The following is a 20920-nucleotide window of genomic DNA, read 5'->3' as shown; positions in this document are numbered from 1 at the left end:
ACAAATTATTTACATGTCAACCAAAATTTAATTTAATGTTATTATAAAGAATTAAAAAAACAAACGATTCCATTGATAAATTGACAAAATAACGTGAGCGACCTAATAAAATAAATAAGGCGGTTTAAATACAATCCAACAACATATAATTCGTACACGAACAACTGTCAACGATTTATGGGTAGCGCCTGCATTAAAATTATTATTAGGTGACAAGCGTAAACACGTTGCTACACTTTTCGTTCAGGCGCTCGTCGACCTATTTGGCACATCCCAAGTCGTGAGTCACCTCTACATCGACCCCTCCAGGAAATGTACACAAGTTTTCGTTTTATTTTAAACTCATCTTCACTCCACCGTAACATAAAGACAATGTACTTTCTCAAAAATGTTACAAGAGATCGTTGTGAAAGTTTTATTACATTTCTACTCCTTCAACTCTGGACAGGTGGAGTGAACGAGCTATTCATACAGCTAGTTCAAAAACCTATTGCTGCCAGTGAAGCGGTGGAACATCAATCACATCGTTGTCTGCTAAAGTTAATATTGCAATATACGCCCGACAGTGAAATATCGCAGCGGCCATCAAGCTCATAGTTTTGTATGCAGGACTGAAAATAGTGATTAAACAGTGAAACAGACCATAGCGCTAATATGGGAACATGCTCCGATCGGACAGGACGCTGACCCTAATAGAGACTTGAGAAAGATTAGTGAACAAAAAAAAAACTCGAGTGTATATATGTGTGTGTGCGACAGTGGCAGGTGGCGATGAGGCGCGGGGCGGGTGTGCCCCCGCGCCTCTTATCAGCAGATAAGGCATCGACTAGGAACGCGCTCTCGGCAAACGTGGCCGCGTCTCCACCGTGACCAGGACCGTTGGACTAACGCGGCCGCCGCCCGCCATGCTGCACTCGCTGAACGCACTCGCCGGCAAGATATCGCCGGGCGGCGGCCTGGATACGAACGCCAACCGACACTCGCACCCCAACCGCAACCACAAGAACACCGCGCCCTCGTCGCCCTACTCCAAGCCCAAGTAAGTCGCGTCTCTGTCTCACCTTTGCATGCGCTCGTCCGCTGTCGTACGCCGCCTACGAGGAAGCGACGAAAATACTCTTGTGTAAGTCACGGTGTTTTTCATTTTATATTACTACATTTGTACTACGGTACAGTATATTGGCACTACGTTGTCAATGAGTATCACTGTTTCATATGCAATACTTTCAGTCAAACAGGATAAGAATTGCAAATGTTCTTAAGTAAGTTACGGTGTATAACACATTTGGACTATATCAGAGTACAAACAAAAGTAATCTTGTGGAAGTTATATTATATATCTTGTGCTATATTATTGTATCATTTTAAGTACTTATTCATACATTTATAGTTTATACAGAAAATAACAAACACTCTCTTTTTTAGTCACGGTGTATAAAACGTGAATGTACCGTTATTCATTTTGAATATTTTATCACTTCATTTAAAATCGCTATGGAAAAATCACAATACTCTATATACTAGTAAGTTAATATGTACATTGTGTTCAATTAGTACCACTGATTTATTTCATGTAATTATCCTTACATTATAAGTTTCTACAGAGAAGCGCCGAAAATACAATTGTGTAAGTCACGGTGTATAAAACGTGAACGTCTGGTTTTATTATTTTGAATAATTGTCATTACATTTAGACTCATTGCAAGTACAAGGAAGTAGATTCTGTTCGATCAATATCGCTATTTAATTACGAAAACCTATTCTTTCATTTAGTGTTTCCACTGGAGTGAAAGCAAATACTCTAATGTAACTTGTATTGTGTACATTCTACTCAATGAGAAGTATCACTATTTCATTTTTAATTTTTTTTCTTATTTTTACAAGGAAGAAAATACACTTGTGGTAGATAGTGTACAAAAGATGGACATCTTTATTGGATACTGGTTTTCTGGTGGTATCACAATAATTTAATTAGTTTTAGACCTATAATTTTTACATACATATTTGTGTGAAATTAAAAATGAAAATTATTGTTTAATTAAAGGTGGATATTCAAGTCAATGTGTTGAATATTGACAATAACTTGTTGACTCGCTACGAAAAAAAAAAGAAATAATTTAATATAAGTTAAAATATATTTTTGTTAATGTGTAGAAAATTAACAAATATATGTAGAGCCGCTACATAAGTGTTTGCTATAGCCATTTAGGTTTTACACAGCAACTATACTGTACTCATAGATGTAAACTTTTGCTATATAAACATATCAAAATCAATATTAACAACAAATTAAGAACGAATCGCAAAAAAAATACAATTAAAAACGTTGTAAATTAAACATAAAAAAATAGAGTTTATACATAAAAAAGGTAAGCTCGTAATGCGATAATGCCTTTTACAAGCGAATAATAAAAATGATATAATGTTATATGGGTAGATGGGTTGTAGATATAAAACCTTTCAAAGGGTGCATGTGTAAATGTTTTAATGCATCTATTATGAAACCGTGTCGGTCAATTGATGTACAGAGTACATATATTACATTCTCACATATAAATTAATCAAATAAACAAAATATTTATTTAATATAAATATGTACAATTTATACACAATTCACTTCTACCAAGTTAATAGATTTCTTACCAGTTTTGATTAATTATTTTTGGTCAGAAATATCTCATCGGTATAAATTTTTTCAGTTCTGTAACAAAACTATTGCTGGCTTTGATTTTTAAAGTAAACTTTAATTTGGAATTCCAAACATATATAACAGAATTTTAAATACAAAATTATGCAAAATATAGATAACATTAGTAAAATTAAGTCGCTAAAAATATACAAAAAAGTCAATTGGAAATTGTCACTAAATCTCTAAAAATAAAAAAGTTATGTGTAAACACACTTCAGTTGACATGTCTTCAGTTCGATTTTTTTTTAGTAACGTTTAGTTTATTTTTTTTTAATCTGTCATCGTTTAAAGTTACAAGTAAACTTTACTTTTTGCATTACTTGAGCTGTGGTAGCCCAGCGGTGGAGGACTGAGACTTGCGATCGTGGGGCACGAGATCGATTCCCGGGATGCAATGTTATGTAATTCACACTTTGTACATTAATTATACAGGACTGCTACTGCTCATAAACAAGTTTACAAAAGATGAGCAGCAGCGTTCTTTGCGTACCATAATACCATATTGCGATCGCCAACCAGCAGGCTGGTTCAAGGTTCAAGCGTTGCTATTATGGTTTATCCCCCCAGAGACATCTGTGTCTATGTGTTGAAACAATGATTTATTACTCAAACGACTCTATCATAGCGCAGTCTTCCGGTTCCGATATTGCGTGAAGCTATGCGTAAATTAAACCATTTAAAATCAAATTAGCTTAATAATAAATAGTGAAAAAAATGTTTTCACTAATGATACCATAACTAATGAAGATGTACACAACAACAACTTGGCTGGACTGACTTACCGCGAGTCATTTGGACTCCTTAACTTGAACTAAACACTTAAAAAATTCTGAAACAATTTAGATCTTAATTAAAGTAAAACAATTGTAGGTAACATCAATAATATTTTTTTGCCTTCTCATCATTAGGATATGAAATTAATTCATGCTACAATTATCATTGTTTTTCTGATCCGGTTCTGATAAGACATTTCGTCTTTTCGTGTAAATATTTAAATATGAATGTTTATCTCCTTTTTTATTTAATACTTTAGCACTGCCGACATGTTATTAACACCCTTGTTGTGCAGCTGAGATCGTTTTTTTAATTTCCTTTCTTAATGATTTTCTATGAGTTCAGAATTTACAATTTATTTTTAATATTATCATAATAGCTGTATTCTTATTGTGTTAGATCAAGAGATCTAGAGATTATATGCAATTAAATATCGGTAAATGGTTATAATATCATATATTTGTAGACAAACGAAAATAGCTGTCAAAGCCCAACAGATTAGTATCTTGAAGAGGCATTAAGCATTCCTCATAGCATGCAAAACAGATGTTGTACTATAGAATAAGGGCCAGCAAGCGCAGCCCAAGAAGACCGCCCACAAGAAAGTAACCTTGTTAAAGTTGTTGGAAGACTCAGGACGAAGGCCGCTTCTAACTGGATTTATTATAAATCTTTAGGGAGACCTATGTCCATCTGTAGACGTTCTATAGCCGAAACCAGAAGCGGATATTTACTATTTGTTTAATATGCCAATTGCATCATCTTGCGTTCCCCAATCTGGTCGTCTCTGTATGGAGCGCATTTCCCACCGGTCTTATTATAAACCTTAAGTGAAGCCTATGTTCATCAGTGGACATTTTATAGCAGGCACAAGATGCAAATATTCATTAAATTTGCCTAAGGCATAGTCTTCCGTGCCACAATTTCGTCGACCCTGGACGAACGCCGCTTCCAACCTTTCCTGTTATAAATCTTCAGGGATACCTATTGTCCATCAATAGACGTTGTACAGCCGAAACTAGAAGCGAATATTCCCTAGTCATTAAATCTGCGTATATGGCATCATCGTGCGTGCCCCAATTTTGTCGACCCTGGACGCTGCTATAAATTTTCTAGTATTCGTATGTCCATCAGTGGACGTTTTATAGCCAAAACTAGAATCTCATATTCACTATTCTATAAATCTGTTGCATAGTCTCGCATGCCACAATTCGATCGCCCTTGTCTTAAGATGATGATTAAGTTAAACTTTAGGTGTGCATAAATACTGGCTAGCTAACTAGTCTCAATCAAACATTTACACGACCGGTGATAAGGCACAAATCCGTCGCACTGACGGAACACGTCACTCCGGTGACGTCACTGTTGTCTTCCTGGAGCAGAATACCGTCTCGGCGTGTTTACGGACCGCAAACAAACTGCGCGGTGAGGCGCCTTGTTTTGCAATACAATTTGACTCAAGTGTCCGCCATTTTGGAACATTCTAGAATTTCTGGTTGATTTGACATGTTGCTGATGTTATATATACTCGAATGCTCTTTTGAGCATTAAAACGTAATAATATACAGTATATATACAAACGTTGTATTGCAATGTAACAAAAAACATAGCTTCATCGTTTCCATCGAAAATATTTTTAACACCATATTTGTATAATCTAGTCTCTGTGCATAAAATAAATAAAAAACAGCAATTAAGGTTAGTACTGGAAATCGCCATACGTTTTTTTCTACCTTCTTTAGGCATCGTATGACTAGTAACTTTTTTATGGAGCAACTGAATATGGCATTACAATACTCCCATCTCATACCTCTGATTTATTATGTATAACTGCGAAGATATCAAATAGAAACTTGTGAAAATACGATTTGATCGAATTGCACTCTTCAAGCATTTTATTCAAACATATACAAGATCACTTCACACGCAAATGATTTCAAATAGGTAATAGTATAAAAAAAATCAATTTTAGAGAATCGTATGTGATTTCACTTCAACATATATAGGTCGTGTGTATTAAGCGGTAGGGGAAATTCGAGTCTCTTTATTTTTCTATATTTTGGACATTTGGCTTATTCCTTTCATATTCTTTTTGATCTTAGATCACTGATGTGCCTGCAAAGATGAGACAAGAAGTCAGATGTCGATGTTAAATCATCATCGAGAACAAATCATCGAGTAATTTTATGTTTTATGGAAAAGGTTGCAAAATGCAAACCTTGTAGACTGTACGGCTACAAATGGACAAATTAAACGTAAGAAAAGGACCAATATTTAGCCACTTCCGCACATGCAGTGGTAGTCGTGCAACAAAGTGCACCGCCCGCCAGCTCGCTGATAAATGCGTATGCGGCAAACAATGCGAATCACACAACCGCCACCACCAAATTACTCAACACGTGTTTCACCCCTCCACGGGGCATCTTCAGGAGTTATGTTACCTAACTCCTGAAGATGTAGATGAGTAGAGCGAGGTAACGCCTGATTCCATTAAATATAAAAGACAAATTAAAAACAACCATTATATCATACTAGATCTGCGTTGTGTGTAATATCAAAATAACGTAAAAATTACAATACTAACAACAATAACTACAACGGTGATCTAAAGAAATAATAAAAGTACCGTTCGATAAAATATTCCGCAACGAAAACAAAACGTCCATCTCCATACAAACAAGCTCATCGCTCCAACAAGCATGAACGATGGAGTTTTACATATTCCACCGCGCCCGGAAGCTTAAATTGCAGTTCCTGGATCGCTTTTAAATAACCAGATCCACTCGCCAACACAAACAAAAAACTGCTGTATTAACGTTAAAAGACCCCTCGTACGCTCCGAACTGGTAAACTTTGAATTCGTTAGTCTACTGTCTTCCATATTTGCGGTTGGATTATATGGAGTTTGGTTGGTTGTTTAGCAATTTACGATCGTAGAAATCTAGTGTTTGCAATCGTGAAATTATAAAAGGATTATTCTCTCTCTGTATCTTCTGTTTCATTATTGTTTGCTTGATTTAAAAAGAGAATTCTCACCGATGGTTATACGTGAACTGTTTATTAATCCTTGCTTAAACTAAACAACTCATATTATCAATAAACATTGATATAGAACAATATAGGTCTTGTAGAAACGATGAATATATTAAAATAGAATTGGAGCAAATTTATTTGAACAACACAATAGTTATAGGAATATATAAGAGTAGTATATTAAACTAGTAGATATAAGACTTTTACAATTAGCAATACTGTCGGGCCAAAACTCGCTGTCTCAACTTATGCTGCCGAGTGTTAAACAAAACACTACGACAGCGCTTCTGTGTTCAGCGGATTCTTCAATCAGTACCGTATTCTAACATATACGATATTATATTAATAACTATCGAAAAAACTCCTTTTTGTTGCGTGCTCCGCGTAGGTTGAATGAATTAGTCGAACAATTAAAATTTGATGTTTTTTATGTCAATCCATATGCATTAAGGCGAAGATATACGAGTATGAACGATTTCTTTGGTTCTCGAATTTTAAATAAAATTTTATTTTATTTATATATTGTATGTATATTGTTATGTGCACATGTACATGTACATATGTATGTATGCAAGTGTATATGAGTATATGTTTATATGTATCTTGTAAGACTTTGTTGCACATCCTGTATATGCTATAAAGTTTATTGAGTAACTTTCTTCTATATACGATTATGATCTTTTGCACTTTCTCACAATCTAAATAATGCTTAAGGCGAAAACTTGTTATGACCCTTTATTGTTTCCTCAACATGTAAAGATAAAAAAATGATATTTAGGTTTTTTTATCCTTCTTTTTGAGACGACCTTCCAGGCGGAGGTTCTACATGCATGCCGGCTTTCGTGGTCACCAGTCTAGAACCTACCATGCGCTATGATTATAATTTTCTTTTTTTATTATTTTGAACGTTGTCGTCGCGAATATGACGTCGCCCCTAATGTCAGCGTAATAGAAAATTGTGATTACGTTATCACTCCCACACCCCACTCGCACCCTAATAAATGTCCTAATCACCCTCTTCAAAGCAAACTAGTGTGGGCTCCGTATCGATTTACAGCTATGACAAAGATAGATGGGTTGTGAACATGATTTATGGATTATTGGCGCGCCATTAGATATTACAATTATGTAGCACATATAATTGTTTTCATTTTGGTTATTTTGAATTCATTTCTTTAGAGGGTTGATAACTGAGCCTTATATTCATACTTTTTGGTGAGTTTTTAAATTACTATTATTTTTAAAAATTACCTTAGTGTACGACCAATGTGTTAGGCCAGTGAAGATATACGGTGCAGGCGTGATTTGTCTCTTAACGAGCCGTGAAGAAGGCTATGCTCAGGCTATTTATCTTAGAAATTGAAACAGATATGAGGGAATCCGTAAATGAACAAAAGTAAGAGATATCGTGGCTGATTTGCAAGACGAAGTGACAGTTGGCAGGTGACATGGCAGAATAAAACAGATGGACCTAAAAGTTTTGGAGTCAAGACCACGGAGCGCCAAGACAATGCAGACAACTTTGCACTGTTCCTATTGAAATGGTTTTTGGGAGGCTTTTGCCCTGCAGTACATATCCCATGACTGAAATGATGACGATGATGAAGCACTTTTTAAAATTCAGTTGGCACACCACCAGCTTTTAGAACCATAACTCACTGGGATCCTTCACAGTAATAGACGATGTAGCACGGTTTATCATGTACTGCAGTACGTAATTTAGTAAAGGTTATATACTATAAATAGTATTACGGTTTTAATTTTGTTACGTTACGCATAAAATTGTAAAAAAGAACTGATTTAACAGTTTTTTTTTATTTATTTTAGGCTTATAAAAACGATTTATCTCTATAAATTCGCTCTATGAATATCGCTTTAAATTAACGGTAAATTTTTGGAAAGTCTACTAAAGGAGCAATCACGTTAACATTATGTTATAACTTATTGGCTGTGGGCTAGTAGTAAGAAAAGGACCAATATTTAGCCAATTTCGCACATGCAGTGGTAGTTGTGCAACAAAGTGCACCGTCCGCCAGCCCGCTGATAAATGCGTATGCGGCAAACAATGCGAACTACACAACTGCCACCGTTAAATCACTCAACACGTGTTTCACCCCTCCACGGGACCTCCTCAATCTTCAGGAGTTGTTACACCGATTAGTGCCAAACACAGAGTGCTAGTAGACCTCATAAACTAATCGGCTAAAGTCCATGCCTTTGCGGCTGATTGCGTTCAGTCTTTCCGGTAGAATGTCTTACAGCCTAACCTCCAAAAATATCATTAGAGCATGGTTCTGAACCAGCGAGATCGTCAAATAACACAACGTATCTTTATCACAAAGTGACCAAACGAATAACGATTTGGCGTAGTAGGAAGTTGGTCAAGTAAAGATCGCATTATTTTAAGTCATTAAAAATATTCACTGTTCAATGATATAGTTTGAAAACAAAACAGTTAACTATAAATCGATGAAAATTAATATCAACCGATTCAAAACTTAGTCGTGAACTAAAATCAGATATCTAACTTACACGTAGTTTCAGGTAACTTGGAACAACTTACGCCTTATATATGTAGTAAGAAAATGAGGCTGAATTAAACTTAGGCGAAGTTATAACTGTTAGTTATATATGTAAAGTATGTAGACTTTGTGTTGTGTGGGCGGAAAAACATTTTTCTGAAAATTTAAGCAATAAAAACACCTTTATTCATTTGTTATTTCTACTGAGCAATATAAAATAGGTTCTCGACTGGCTATTACAAGCCGGTAGACGCGATCTGCGTAGACCTCCTACCAGATGAACCAACGACATAGTCACCGTTTTTCAGGGAGGCATATATATATGCCTTGCACTGAGGCTCTCTATCGGCTAGTATGTTGAAAGCTCTCGCCAACATGCCCATATGTATACGAACTTTTTTATCACTCTTTCATTCACAAACACCGTTTATCAATTTCAAATTTACCTATTACAGTGTAGGGTCTCGGAATTAAATTGTAATAAATTAAAAAATAGGTGCAAAACTATGTTGTGAGAATAATATAACTTACACTTAGTTTCATGTAACTTGGGACATCTTACGCCATTCAAAAGTTGTCAAAAAATTAGGTTGAATATTTGACTTTGTGAAATTATTACCTACTTTACTATACAGGGTGACTTATGTATCGAATTAGATATAAAAAATAGAGAATATAAATCAATATAACATACTTCTTTGACGTGTGCATACTAAGCTAAAATTTTTTAATAATGAAACTTACACATTCAAAATTAACAATGTCCGAGACTTTGAGAAAATTTTTACGACGTGATAAAATTTACGATATTTAATATTAATTAAAAAATACATAAAAATGTGAGCAGATGTACAAAAACCATCTGTAAATGTAACAACACGCGAACGTAAGTAGGAGAGATCGCCAGTCGAGCGTTGTGCGCGTTGATTGCGTTTGATAAGATGATAAGGATGTGCTCTAATCGAGCGATGTATACTCTTATCGGTGATAAGACCGCAGCAAACAAGTGCTTCGTGTACGCTGGTCTAAAACCCCGAACACTGAGGTACATCATATATTATTTTTATCTCATATTTTTCGTAACTAACACTAAATATTTTGCCTTTAAATAACCATAATTCATTACATTTTAATCTCATTTATGCAAATAATTGTTACAAATGTAATTAGAGGTATCATTGTAATAAGATTTTATTTACGATCACACATCTGCCGATTGATCCATGTTTAAGTACTTTATAATGGTGTTTTACAACACTATGATATCATAATATACTTATTGTTACATCGATAATAACAAACAACGTGATAAGAAATTGCGATAAGAAATTATAAAAATTACATTTATGAAGTTAATTTAAAATTTATTCTTTACTCTTAGTATCAAGTTGTACAAAGTAATTGGTTACAGGTGTAAAAACTTTAAAGAAATGAATGTATACCTCATTTACTATCAATTATTGTATAGTAAAGCCTATCCAAAATGAATAATATAGATAATTAGGTAAAAGCGTTTTCAAAATTCGAATCAATGCGAACTAAAATTTATTATTTTTTGCTGTCTGTCCCTACATACATAAGCAGTACGCTTAAAGTTATTGACCTCTCGCATTTCAGTAAAAAAAAGGTAACATATTTCAGAATGATCACCTTAAACTTGGTGATTGAAAATAGTCGTAAAAGTTTTTTTTTGCTGGTAAATAAGTTTACATTCGCCCCTTTAAAGCTTTCACACCTACAACTAAGTAGCAAGTATAGAATTTAAGATTAATTTTAAATGTCGTTTTAAGGTTATAATTATTTTTAGCATTGTCACATCCCACAGTTTTAACTTTTTATTGTAAATTTAATCATCTAAATAAATCAAAATGAACCGTCAAATGTTTTGATAATCACAAAACTCTCAAATGAAATGTCTCCGTCAAGATACAGATAGTTTCGGAGAAAAAAATAAATACCACGCATTACTTTTTCCATTTAAACAAAGTTTATTTAAATATCCCTAGCTAACAAAGATTTGACGTCAATCAATCAAAACTGTAGTTCTTTATCTGTTCTTACGTTTTTTTTTTAATTTAGGCCATGAGCAAAATGGGGACTGTCATAATCCAAGGAATCAAGAATGGCCTTTATTTCTTATCAACAGCCTAGGAAAGTACTGTTGTGGAGAGTTTTAAATTTTACACGTTTGTTACAGTGGGATGACTATGAACATCAACAACAACAACAACAACAGCACGAGCATAAACAACAACAACAATGACGAGAAATCCGAAATGCCTGATCCGGATTACATCAAGGTAATAATATGTCTTCATTATTATGTTGTACGAAGACCACCCACAAGTAGACTGACCCTACAGCCCACGTAGCAGGTTTATCTTTGAACTTTACAAATAAGATCCCTTTCAAACCAAATTTTAAATTATTTCAGTTATTGTAATAATAAATGATAAAATAAAAGATAAATATTATAAACTATAACTAAACCTACACAATACCTTTGCGCTTCTAAAATGTTTTTATTTTCTAATGGGACCTTATAGGAGCGTCTCTATTCAGCGTTTCCGACAACCTCAACATTTCCGTACTTAAAAAAAAATTGAAAAAAAAAGTACCTTCTTACCATTTAGGTCAGACAAATCGATTCGTGCTTATATCTAAAATCAATATGATATTCATGAAAATAGATGCAACGACGGTAGTGGCCCATACGCGACCTAGATTTGGAGGTGCTTCAACGATAAGGTCAGCCATGTGTCATGGGAACTCAACTGTCTTACAACAGTGGAAAAACATCATGGCCGTGCTATTTCACTCGGCTTTATCGTATCATATCAATGTTTGCTGTTCTCTGACGTCATTTGTACGAACGTTTTAGTCGGTGTTAATGCAAAATAACTACGTTCATACATGAGCAATACAAAAGTAGTTTTTGATTCTAATTCCTAAAAAGTCTCAGTTTGAAAAATAGCAGATTACTGTCGCTGTATGAATAGATAATAAGCTGCTTACACACCATTTATCTACTACAAGTCATTGGTAATGCTTTCCTATGCAATGTTCTCTCAATTCTCTGCCCATCCCAACTATGAACATCTGAACACTGTTATTAGCTCATCGATCTGTCTAGAAGGAGGACATCTTCTCTTCGTTAATAACTTCCACTTTAAGACTTCCCTCCTCATCACCATTCCATCATCATCATCTAGATTATAGATGTGGCCAGGACACAGCAACTTCAGATTCTCGATTTGCGCTATATTGAAAAGTTTATTTCATCAATTATTATAAGCAAATAGCTATGAATACATATTATTATTATTTTATATTTATTTTTTATGTATTCGGATCACTAGAGCTTTATAGCATGCTCTTTATAAGGTTATTCAAATCTACCGTTGACGTATAGAGCATTGATGGCTTTTTCTTCTTTTTCGTCTTTTCAGCTGGTGAATGCCCACTGCAAGGCATAGGGCTCCCCCAAGGATTCCCATGATACTCCTGCGCTGCCTGAACCCAGCGACTTCCAGCAACCTTAACTATATCATTCTTTCACTTAGTGGGGCCCTACCCGTACCGTGTCTTGTTGTCGCGCTCGTTGTCGCCACTCGAGAGTCACGCACATTTAATTAATGATTAAAAATATTTTTTTAATTAATATTTGAATAATTACAATAGGTGAAGGCCACTGCTAGCCCACATGGGACTTGTGTGCTGTATTAATGTTTATTCTCTCTCTTAGCGATGAATTTAGTTCGGAAAGTCAGAGAATATCCTCTGTTTCGCCTATAACCAAACACAACGTACAAAGATGGCGTTAGTAAAGCTTTAACTTATGTTTACGGCGATAGATGGCGCTTACAGTCGATAACCCAGAGCTGTCTATTGGCGCGCTTGGTAAAAGTGTCATGAAGAGCTAACATAATGATGATGATAAAACCATGTCTCTAGGTGATGAGCTAAATCGATACTACACAGACATACGTACCATATATAAAACGACCTTTTGTTATCGTCAATTTATTCCATGAAATATTTTATAGAATAAAAAGAAATTCTGCAGGTGACACTGTAACAAATGTCCGAAAGCTAATTCTCCCGCAATTCACGAGCGAATTCCCTGCAAACGCGACTCTCCGATATAAAGTTACCTATGTAAGCTAAATGAGTGCGAACTTTGAATATTCGCAAATGAAGTGATATATTGGCGTAATTAAAAAGGTTCCAGGCGACCGGGCGGCGGTCGTTCGCGATTGCGTTTAATTTAAACCCCGCGTTCATCGATGCTGACTTACTCTTTGACTAATGTAGTGTAAATTTGTTCCACCGGGACTTATGCAGTGGTTTGTAATTATGCTGATGTCCTAGAATACCTTAAAGTCTACATATATCGATGGCAAATTTTGTGTCAAAACCAAGCCTTTGTGAAAGATTAATTCAATTATATTTTTAACTTCAGACAGTCATTTATATATGTTCAAATTTAGGTTTGTCTTAATTGGAAGAACTAGCGTTATAGTGATACCGAAAACGCTGTACCGCTCTTTAGATATGACCTCGACAATACAGATGCAAGTTCGGCCAAGCTCATGCTCTTTTATTCTCGATTCCCACCCAGTTGCCCTTTCCGCGTCTCACTATATCATTGTAACATTTTACTGAATAGGATTTTGAATTACAAACGCTTCATTATAATTGCATCAATTGCATATACAGCATCTCCGTCTAATCGAGGTCTCTCGGAGAGGCTTATGTTCAGCTGTGGACATCTTACGGCTGAAATGATGGCGTTAATCGTTATAAAATGTATATTACAATATCAAGATGCTTCACGTAATCATATGTAATATTCTAAATATATTGAGTGGTCTGGAAAAACACAAGAGTATTTCACACAAAAAAGTATATACATTAATTTTTGTTCGTTTTACTTAACAGGAAACGTGATTAGAGGAATTCGTATAAGTGTTTCTTTGATTGGCGACAATGATTTTTTTTTTCTGGAATCGCTACAAGTTCTTAGATATTTTGATTTCGACTTGAGTTGAAGGAAAAATAATGAACATGACCATATCTATGTGTTTCGTAAATAGTAAAATTATTTATATGGAATATAAATAAGAAAAGATAAAAATAAGTACTTATAGTAATATCATAAAACTGTTTATTCTTCTCTAACCTTCTGCCGTTGTTGTCCTTTTTCAGATGTTCGTGGGGCAGGTGCCAAGGAGTATGGATGAGAACGACCTGCGACAGATGTTCGAGGAGTTTGGCCGCGTCCATCAGATCAACGTGCTCCGGGACAAGCTCACCGGCGCGAGCAAAGGTTCGTCAAGTATCTAATTAAATTCATAAGTTACCAGTATAATTATGTATTTCAAAGCCTATTACTATAAAATTGTGAATTTAGTTTTGTTTCAAAACGTGTTTAGAAATTGTATCGAAGGATACCGGTCTTAGTCTTTCATACGAGATACCAAATTTTTCTGATTGAAGAGAACCTCACATAACTCTATAATCTCAAAGAAAAGAAAATATCTTGTGTAATTAAAGTTATCTGTCTGAATAAAAAAAATGGATTACTTCTACTCCATTTCCAAGTCATGTGGCAAGTTTATTTTGCTCGTCTTAACAATTTCTGATGTAAAATAAAAAAATCTCAGCTTATATGAGATTACTTGTAATAGGTGATTCCTGTAGGTTATGATAAAGATTATGCCTAAGGATTTAATTACTTACTTAGTTTTGTTACAAGTAATATAATAATTTGACTGATTATTACATGACCTTGTTTTGGTGCCGACCTACTGGAAATCTATGGAGAAGGCCTATTTCCAGCAGCAGTGTTCTTCGACTAAAATAATTATAATTAGTTTAAAGTCTTAGAACTTCTTTACAAATTTAAGCAAATTTTATTAACTTATCGTACCGTTATAGCATAGAATTAATTATGAAAGAAGCCATTACTTTAATAAACGATAGACAAGTCATTACTAACAATATATTTACGGCCATCATGATCATCATTTCAGTGGATACATGCCCAGTGCGAAACATAGGCCTCACTCGAAGATCGCAACAATGATTGATCTTGCTTTCCTCGTATCCAGCGACACGCCGGGACGGGCGATACGATGTTCATACATATAAAAAATATTTTTTTTTAAACTGTTGATTCATAATTAATATCTAACACTTAAAGTTTTAAGCATAAGTTTCTGAAATGGAGACACCACGGACATGTAATATACTAGTAATATTTGTGAAGAAGAAATAATGTTGAAAATCGCGTGTCTTGTCATCCAATATAAAGATTTAGCGAGTGTAATAAGATAGGTACACATTGAATGTTTGGAATGATATATAAATTAAGTATTCTTGACCATAAATATATGTCTATAGAATACTTTAAATGCCGGTTGCTCGAATGCTTTTTCATAGCTCAGAGTATTGGCAAATGGTCAGGCCGGCCCTATTGCGTGTAAAATAAATGGCCACCGGGACGTTAAGATTCTAAAGTGACGACCACGGATTGGTAAGCGCAGCGTTGGATGTTCGCCCACAAGGTAGACAGACCACCTTGTTATGGTCGTCGAGAGACGCAGGATGCATACTACTTCAAATCGTTACTATTTAAAATCCACGCGGAAGGTCTATGTCTAGCGGTGGACGATCTAGGATCTAAAATGATGATGTTGAAATACTGCGATAATAAAAAAAATTACATTCCAATCTATAATTTAATAAAGACTAGGAAATATTTTCATAAAATTATATTCATGTAAAGTAGACTTGAATTCGGTGGAAAGTTTGCGCACACTTTGTTAAGGAGCCTACACACGTGCCGGCCGTAGCATCATTGTTTTGCATTCCAACAGCGGGCACATGTTGACATTTTTGTACGCTTTGTTACGCGTCTTTTGTTTGGGAAAGCTCCTCTCGTGTCCTGCCATGCGAAAACGAACCCTCTTGTCAGCCGCATAAGATGCATCAGGTTTTCCCCGAGCTTGGTTTATTCAGCCATGAGCCATTGTTTCGTCCACATTATTATGTTTTATTTTATAGTCGTCACCGAGTTATTTAATTGTTGTCTTACTTGTTCCCGTTGCGCTAACATCCTTTACTATTTTAGTTGGAAAATTTCCATTAGTGAAACACGGAAAGTTCTTCCGAGGAGTTCATGTAAATAATATTATATGCTTATATTGGAAAGAGATAGAACCGTAACTATCCTATGTCTCATGTTTTCACTTTCTTATTTTTTTTTTTAATTTTGATTTCAAATTTTCTTGCGTGACAGTGTTTAATTTAGTAAAAGTATTATCGTATTCGTTTGAAGAAGCCGTAACTATTCGCAAAATAATTACCAACTTAGAAAGATGTGTTCACAATGATTTGTCTAATTAAGCCGTTCTTTTACATACGCAGCTTGATTTACTACCTTTTATTATATTATTGATCAAAGTACAGTACTAAGTAAGAAATTACCGTTATCATCGTAAGATTCAAATAGTACTCACTTGGTAGTGTGGAAGTGTCAAAGAGTTAAATTAAGTATAATGAAGTATTAAAAATGCACACATTTTGTAACTGTAAATTTAAGAAGCATTTAGTCGTAAGTCTTTATTGCATAGTTTATATTAAAAAGTTATATTTACTTAGAGAATACCTTAAGGTACTGATAGTTCTTAAAGTATGTAGTAAAAATAAAAGTTGTTCTTAATATTTATATTATTATCGACTTAGGATTATCTACAATAATCACTGGTGTCCTTCATGTGGATAATACCAAAAGAGCCCAGTTTAACAGAAAATAGAATGAGATTCAGCTCATATACGTGTCATTTCAAATGTGTTTTGATATAAAAATGGCTATGTTATATAGGAAATGTTAAAACCACTGCTGGAAATAGGCCTCTCCAATAGATTTCTGATAAGGCCGTTTGAAAGCTGCCTGCATCGAGCACCTTCCGGTCCACCTTTTGAGTGGACCTCAAATGCTACACTAGCCGATCAGTGATCACAACTCTAGAACTTATGGCACCATAACTTACAGCAGCCATCTGTTTCATTTTATATAATATTCTTTATTGAACACGCAAGGGGATACCTTTAAATAATTTCATAATAATAAACAAAAAAGGACAATAATAGTCTTATCACACAAGGCAATCTCAGACAACCATAGTATGGAAAAGGTAGAAGTATAAATAACAGATTGTTAACTTGTACAAAACATACATATATTTTGCATAAACATACATAGACGTACATATATATGTACACAACAAATATACTTATAATAAATAAGGTATAAAACACATAATAAACTGTAAATGTTTATATTATAACTGGTTTAAAAAATAGGAATGTAAATAACAATGCGTTGCACGCCGCGTGAACAAGGATTAATGCCTATCGGAGTTACGAAAACATTTTCCACTTCACAATTTAATTAAAGCAAATATCAGTGATGGCGTTTTATCGGAGATGAGCCTTTTAATAATAACGAAAGCATTCGCGTGAATAAAAATACTTCAATGTAAATTGTACGCGAAACTCGCGGCACCTACACCGCAGGCGGTCCAAGCGATAATCAGAATAATTGGCACAATTTTATATTTACAGTATCGTCGGATTTGATTAAAAAATATCGCGTGATTTATTACTCAATTTGATTTGTATTTATTTCTAGCTATAATACTTTCGAATGGTTTATTTTGAAGAACCGAAAAAATGTGTTCATCATAATTTCGGTTGAGGAATGTCCACAGCTGGACACAGGTCTCCCTCATAGATTTCCAATGCAGGTGGGAAGAAGCCTGCATATAGCCTTCCAACAATAATAATAAGGTCGTCTGTCCACGCTGCGCTATCGTTTTTAAACTCGTGTTCGATTTTTAAAAAAAAATCTTGAGAAGTGTATCAAAATGAATAAGATATTCGATTGTGCTGGTGTTGAGGGCGCTGTTATCGTTTTCGACTTTCGCGCATTCGTCGAATGAAAAATATTTTTTTGATAAAATCTTCCACTATTGCGAAACACATGACATTTGCATTTTTTGCAAAGTTGAAGTCATAGATAACAGGATGCAAATGGCGCTTAGTCTAAATCTCCTTTATAGGTATCAAAGCTCAAGAGCTCCCTTGAAAATCTCAACTCACGTAGCTATGTAGTATTACTGGGTCGAAACAAATCATTGCCTTGTGATGTATTTGAAGTTGTGCTGCTAGCTAATCTAGGCTTTGTGCAGCTACCTCGAATTTGAGCCCGTGGAAACAGATGTCTACGGACAAAAAAAAAGAAACAAATCAAAATTTATTTAAAACACATGTATTAACAATCGCGGACAAACGCTAGCCCGAAGTAAAATACAGGTAGCGCCATCTAGTGTTGAATAGCAGAACTTTATATATGTTGTGTCGATATACTTTGTAACAAGTATTATACACACGAATATAGGTGTAAAAGTAGTAAAGGGGGTGAATATAGAGCTCATTTGCTGTCAATGCATGGAACACCCTAAACAAAAGTCAATAGGTTTTATAAATAATATTAAACGTAATAATGATTTAAGGAGTTTTCAAAATTATTTTAAACTGCCTTTCCCCGAAGCTGGATTATCAGAAGTCATTGGTCTGACGTAGTCCAATAAAAAAATTAAATTAATGTGAAATATTTCAGAGTGATCACCTTATACAGGGTGTTTGATAAATGAAAAAGATGATAAAGCTTTATGGTGACAAATGAGCTATACGTTCACCATTTTGAAGCTTTTGCACCCATTCACTTTCTACATGAATTACATTCACAGTGTGTGACAATTACATAAATAAATTTGTTTAATCTAAAAATATTATTCAGAAATACGTAAGTTTTAGAACTTCTGAAATGTTAATTCAATTTATTATAACTTTCGTCATAAAAATAGAAAATAGTAAGTAGTTAAATATAATTTTTAATGTTTTTATTATTAATTTTAACATTCAATGTCTCTCGAATGAATTAGTGTTTATTAAAATACCGCAATTTTGTGCTTCTGTGAATTCATTGCTTATTATTTCAGCGAGTTTTCATTGAAATTTTTGTTCCAATTGATTTAATTAAAAGCCTGTAGAGTGAAGATTAATTTGAAAATTAAAACGAATCTGGATTTTATTGATATTAATTTCGTCGTTTGAGTGATGTGAAATGATTTGTGTTGAGATTAAATTTTGCTTTATTGAAGTATTTGAACACAGTCTTTCGGACGTAGAACGGTACCAAGTAGCGTGCTAAGGCAAGGCTCGAACATGCTATTTGCCCGTCATCTAACACGCATGTACTCGCGTGTCGAATATTCCGGCTGCCTTTTTACGAAGATTGAACCTTTAATAATGCTATATTCGCTTAGATTACAGGTTTAATGCCTTCAAACTTTGATCCAAATTGAATGAATAAATGTTTTAGCCATTTGACTTAACTTGAATAACTTTTGAATTTATTCATATTTATTAACATGTACCTGTTCAGCAACCAAATGTTATTAACAACCAGCAAATGTTATTAACAACCCTTTACAGCTGACTGACTTAATCCCTTATATTCATTGTTTATCAGTCAACTCATGATTTATTTATTAAGGTTTGATATACAGAGTGATTGATTTTAGGTATAAAAGCTTCAAATGGATTAATGAACAGCTTATTTGCTGCCAAATAATGTATGTTTCACCCTTTTGAAAATCCAATGGTTTCAGAAATAATGAATAATGTAAATTATAATACAGTAGCAGATACAGTTTTCAAAGTTTTTACTGTTTACTATATGTGTTCAAGAATTTTTCCTACCAGAAGTTATAGCCCTGTCGAAATCCCTTATTTTCAGAGTAATCACTTAATGCGTGATGATTGAAAATATGTGCAAAGGCTTCAAAGTTTTTGGTGACAAATGAGCTGTATATTCACTTCTTTGGATCTTTTACACCAATAACCAACCGGCCTGTTGAGGTTGAGCACTCTACGAAAGTGATTTTAATATCTTTCAAAGCTAAGATCGTATTATTTATCTGTACGTATGTTGAGATGTGTCGATGTGTGACCCATGTAGATATTAGTGAACGTTCGTGTGTGTGCGGCTATGTTACGTAAGTGTGCGCTTTTGTTACAGGGTGCTGTTTTGTGACGTTTTTCACGCGCAAAGCGGCATTGAAAGCACAGGACGCTTTGCACAATATCAAAACGCTAAGTGGGGTAAGTGCGTTTCATGTTTTGTACACCCTGTATTTATGTGTTTTAAATTATAGTAACATTACCTATTGATTTTTTTTATACAAGATTTTAAATGTTTACAGATTCTGGTAAAATTATCGATTTAGTTGTACAATAATGTTTTTGCCGAGCATTGTCGATTTATCTTAGTGTTTTTCTAACCTTTAAATGTTACCTTGCCAATTTCAGTCCATTACGTGTCAAATAACATCAAATCGTATTCAAATTGCTTTGAATTACTTCGTCTCAAAGTTACCAAATTAATTCTTGGGCTCGAATTGTTTTGAATCGTTGAAAATCGAGTTACAATTTTATTACGCGGATCGATCTTTGAAGATTCTTACTTTTGTGCAGATGTCGAAATTAACTATAAATTTTGTTATATTTTAAATATGATCAAGGCTTGGGATACTTAATGTGCATTATAGTAAATAAATATATATTAAATTGTAGGCAAATTAATAATTTACAGATGTAACCAAAATATGAAACCACAATGTTATTAAATATAAACCAAAATATAGAATTATTAATGCGTGAAGATTATATGCTATTGTTTAATTTCATTTGTTGACTAACTTTGTGGCTTGTTACATGCAAGCTAACAATTCGCAGTGCTATAATAACTTTGGAAAAAAATTCCCCCTTC

General features: G+C 34.3%; 1 protein-coding gene across 1 annotated transcript in view; it reads left to right on the top strand.

The window, feature by feature from the left end:
- The first annotated feature begins 855 nt into the window (after positions 1–855).
- LOC137932634 (CUGBP Elav-like family member 1) overlaps positions 856–20920 on the top strand; it is a 218395-nt gene continuing 198330 nt past the window's right edge. Inside the window, exons 1-4 of the mRNA XM_068776253.1 lie at positions 856–1039; positions 11216–11318; positions 14227–14347; positions 20171–20253. Coding sequence (XP_068632354.1) covers positions 906–1039; positions 11216–11318; positions 14227–14347; positions 20171–20253 — 441 coding nt within the window. The 5' untranslated portion in view covers positions 856–905. The remainder of the gene's footprint in view (positions 1040–11215; positions 11319–14226; positions 14348–20170; positions 20254–20920) is intronic.

This window comes from Battus philenor, unplaced genomic scaffold (assembly GCF_028537555.1).
Source record: "Battus philenor isolate CCGP_79_NKW_IND1 unplaced genomic scaffold, ilBatPhil1.0.hap1 SCAF_12, whole genome shotgun sequence".
In the NCBI taxonomy this organism is placed as follows: Eukaryota; Metazoa; Arthropoda; class Insecta; order Lepidoptera; family Papilionidae; genus Battus; species Battus philenor.
The sequence above is the reverse complement of the archived record's forward strand: the minus strand, read 5'-3'. Positions and strand labels throughout refer to the sequence as shown.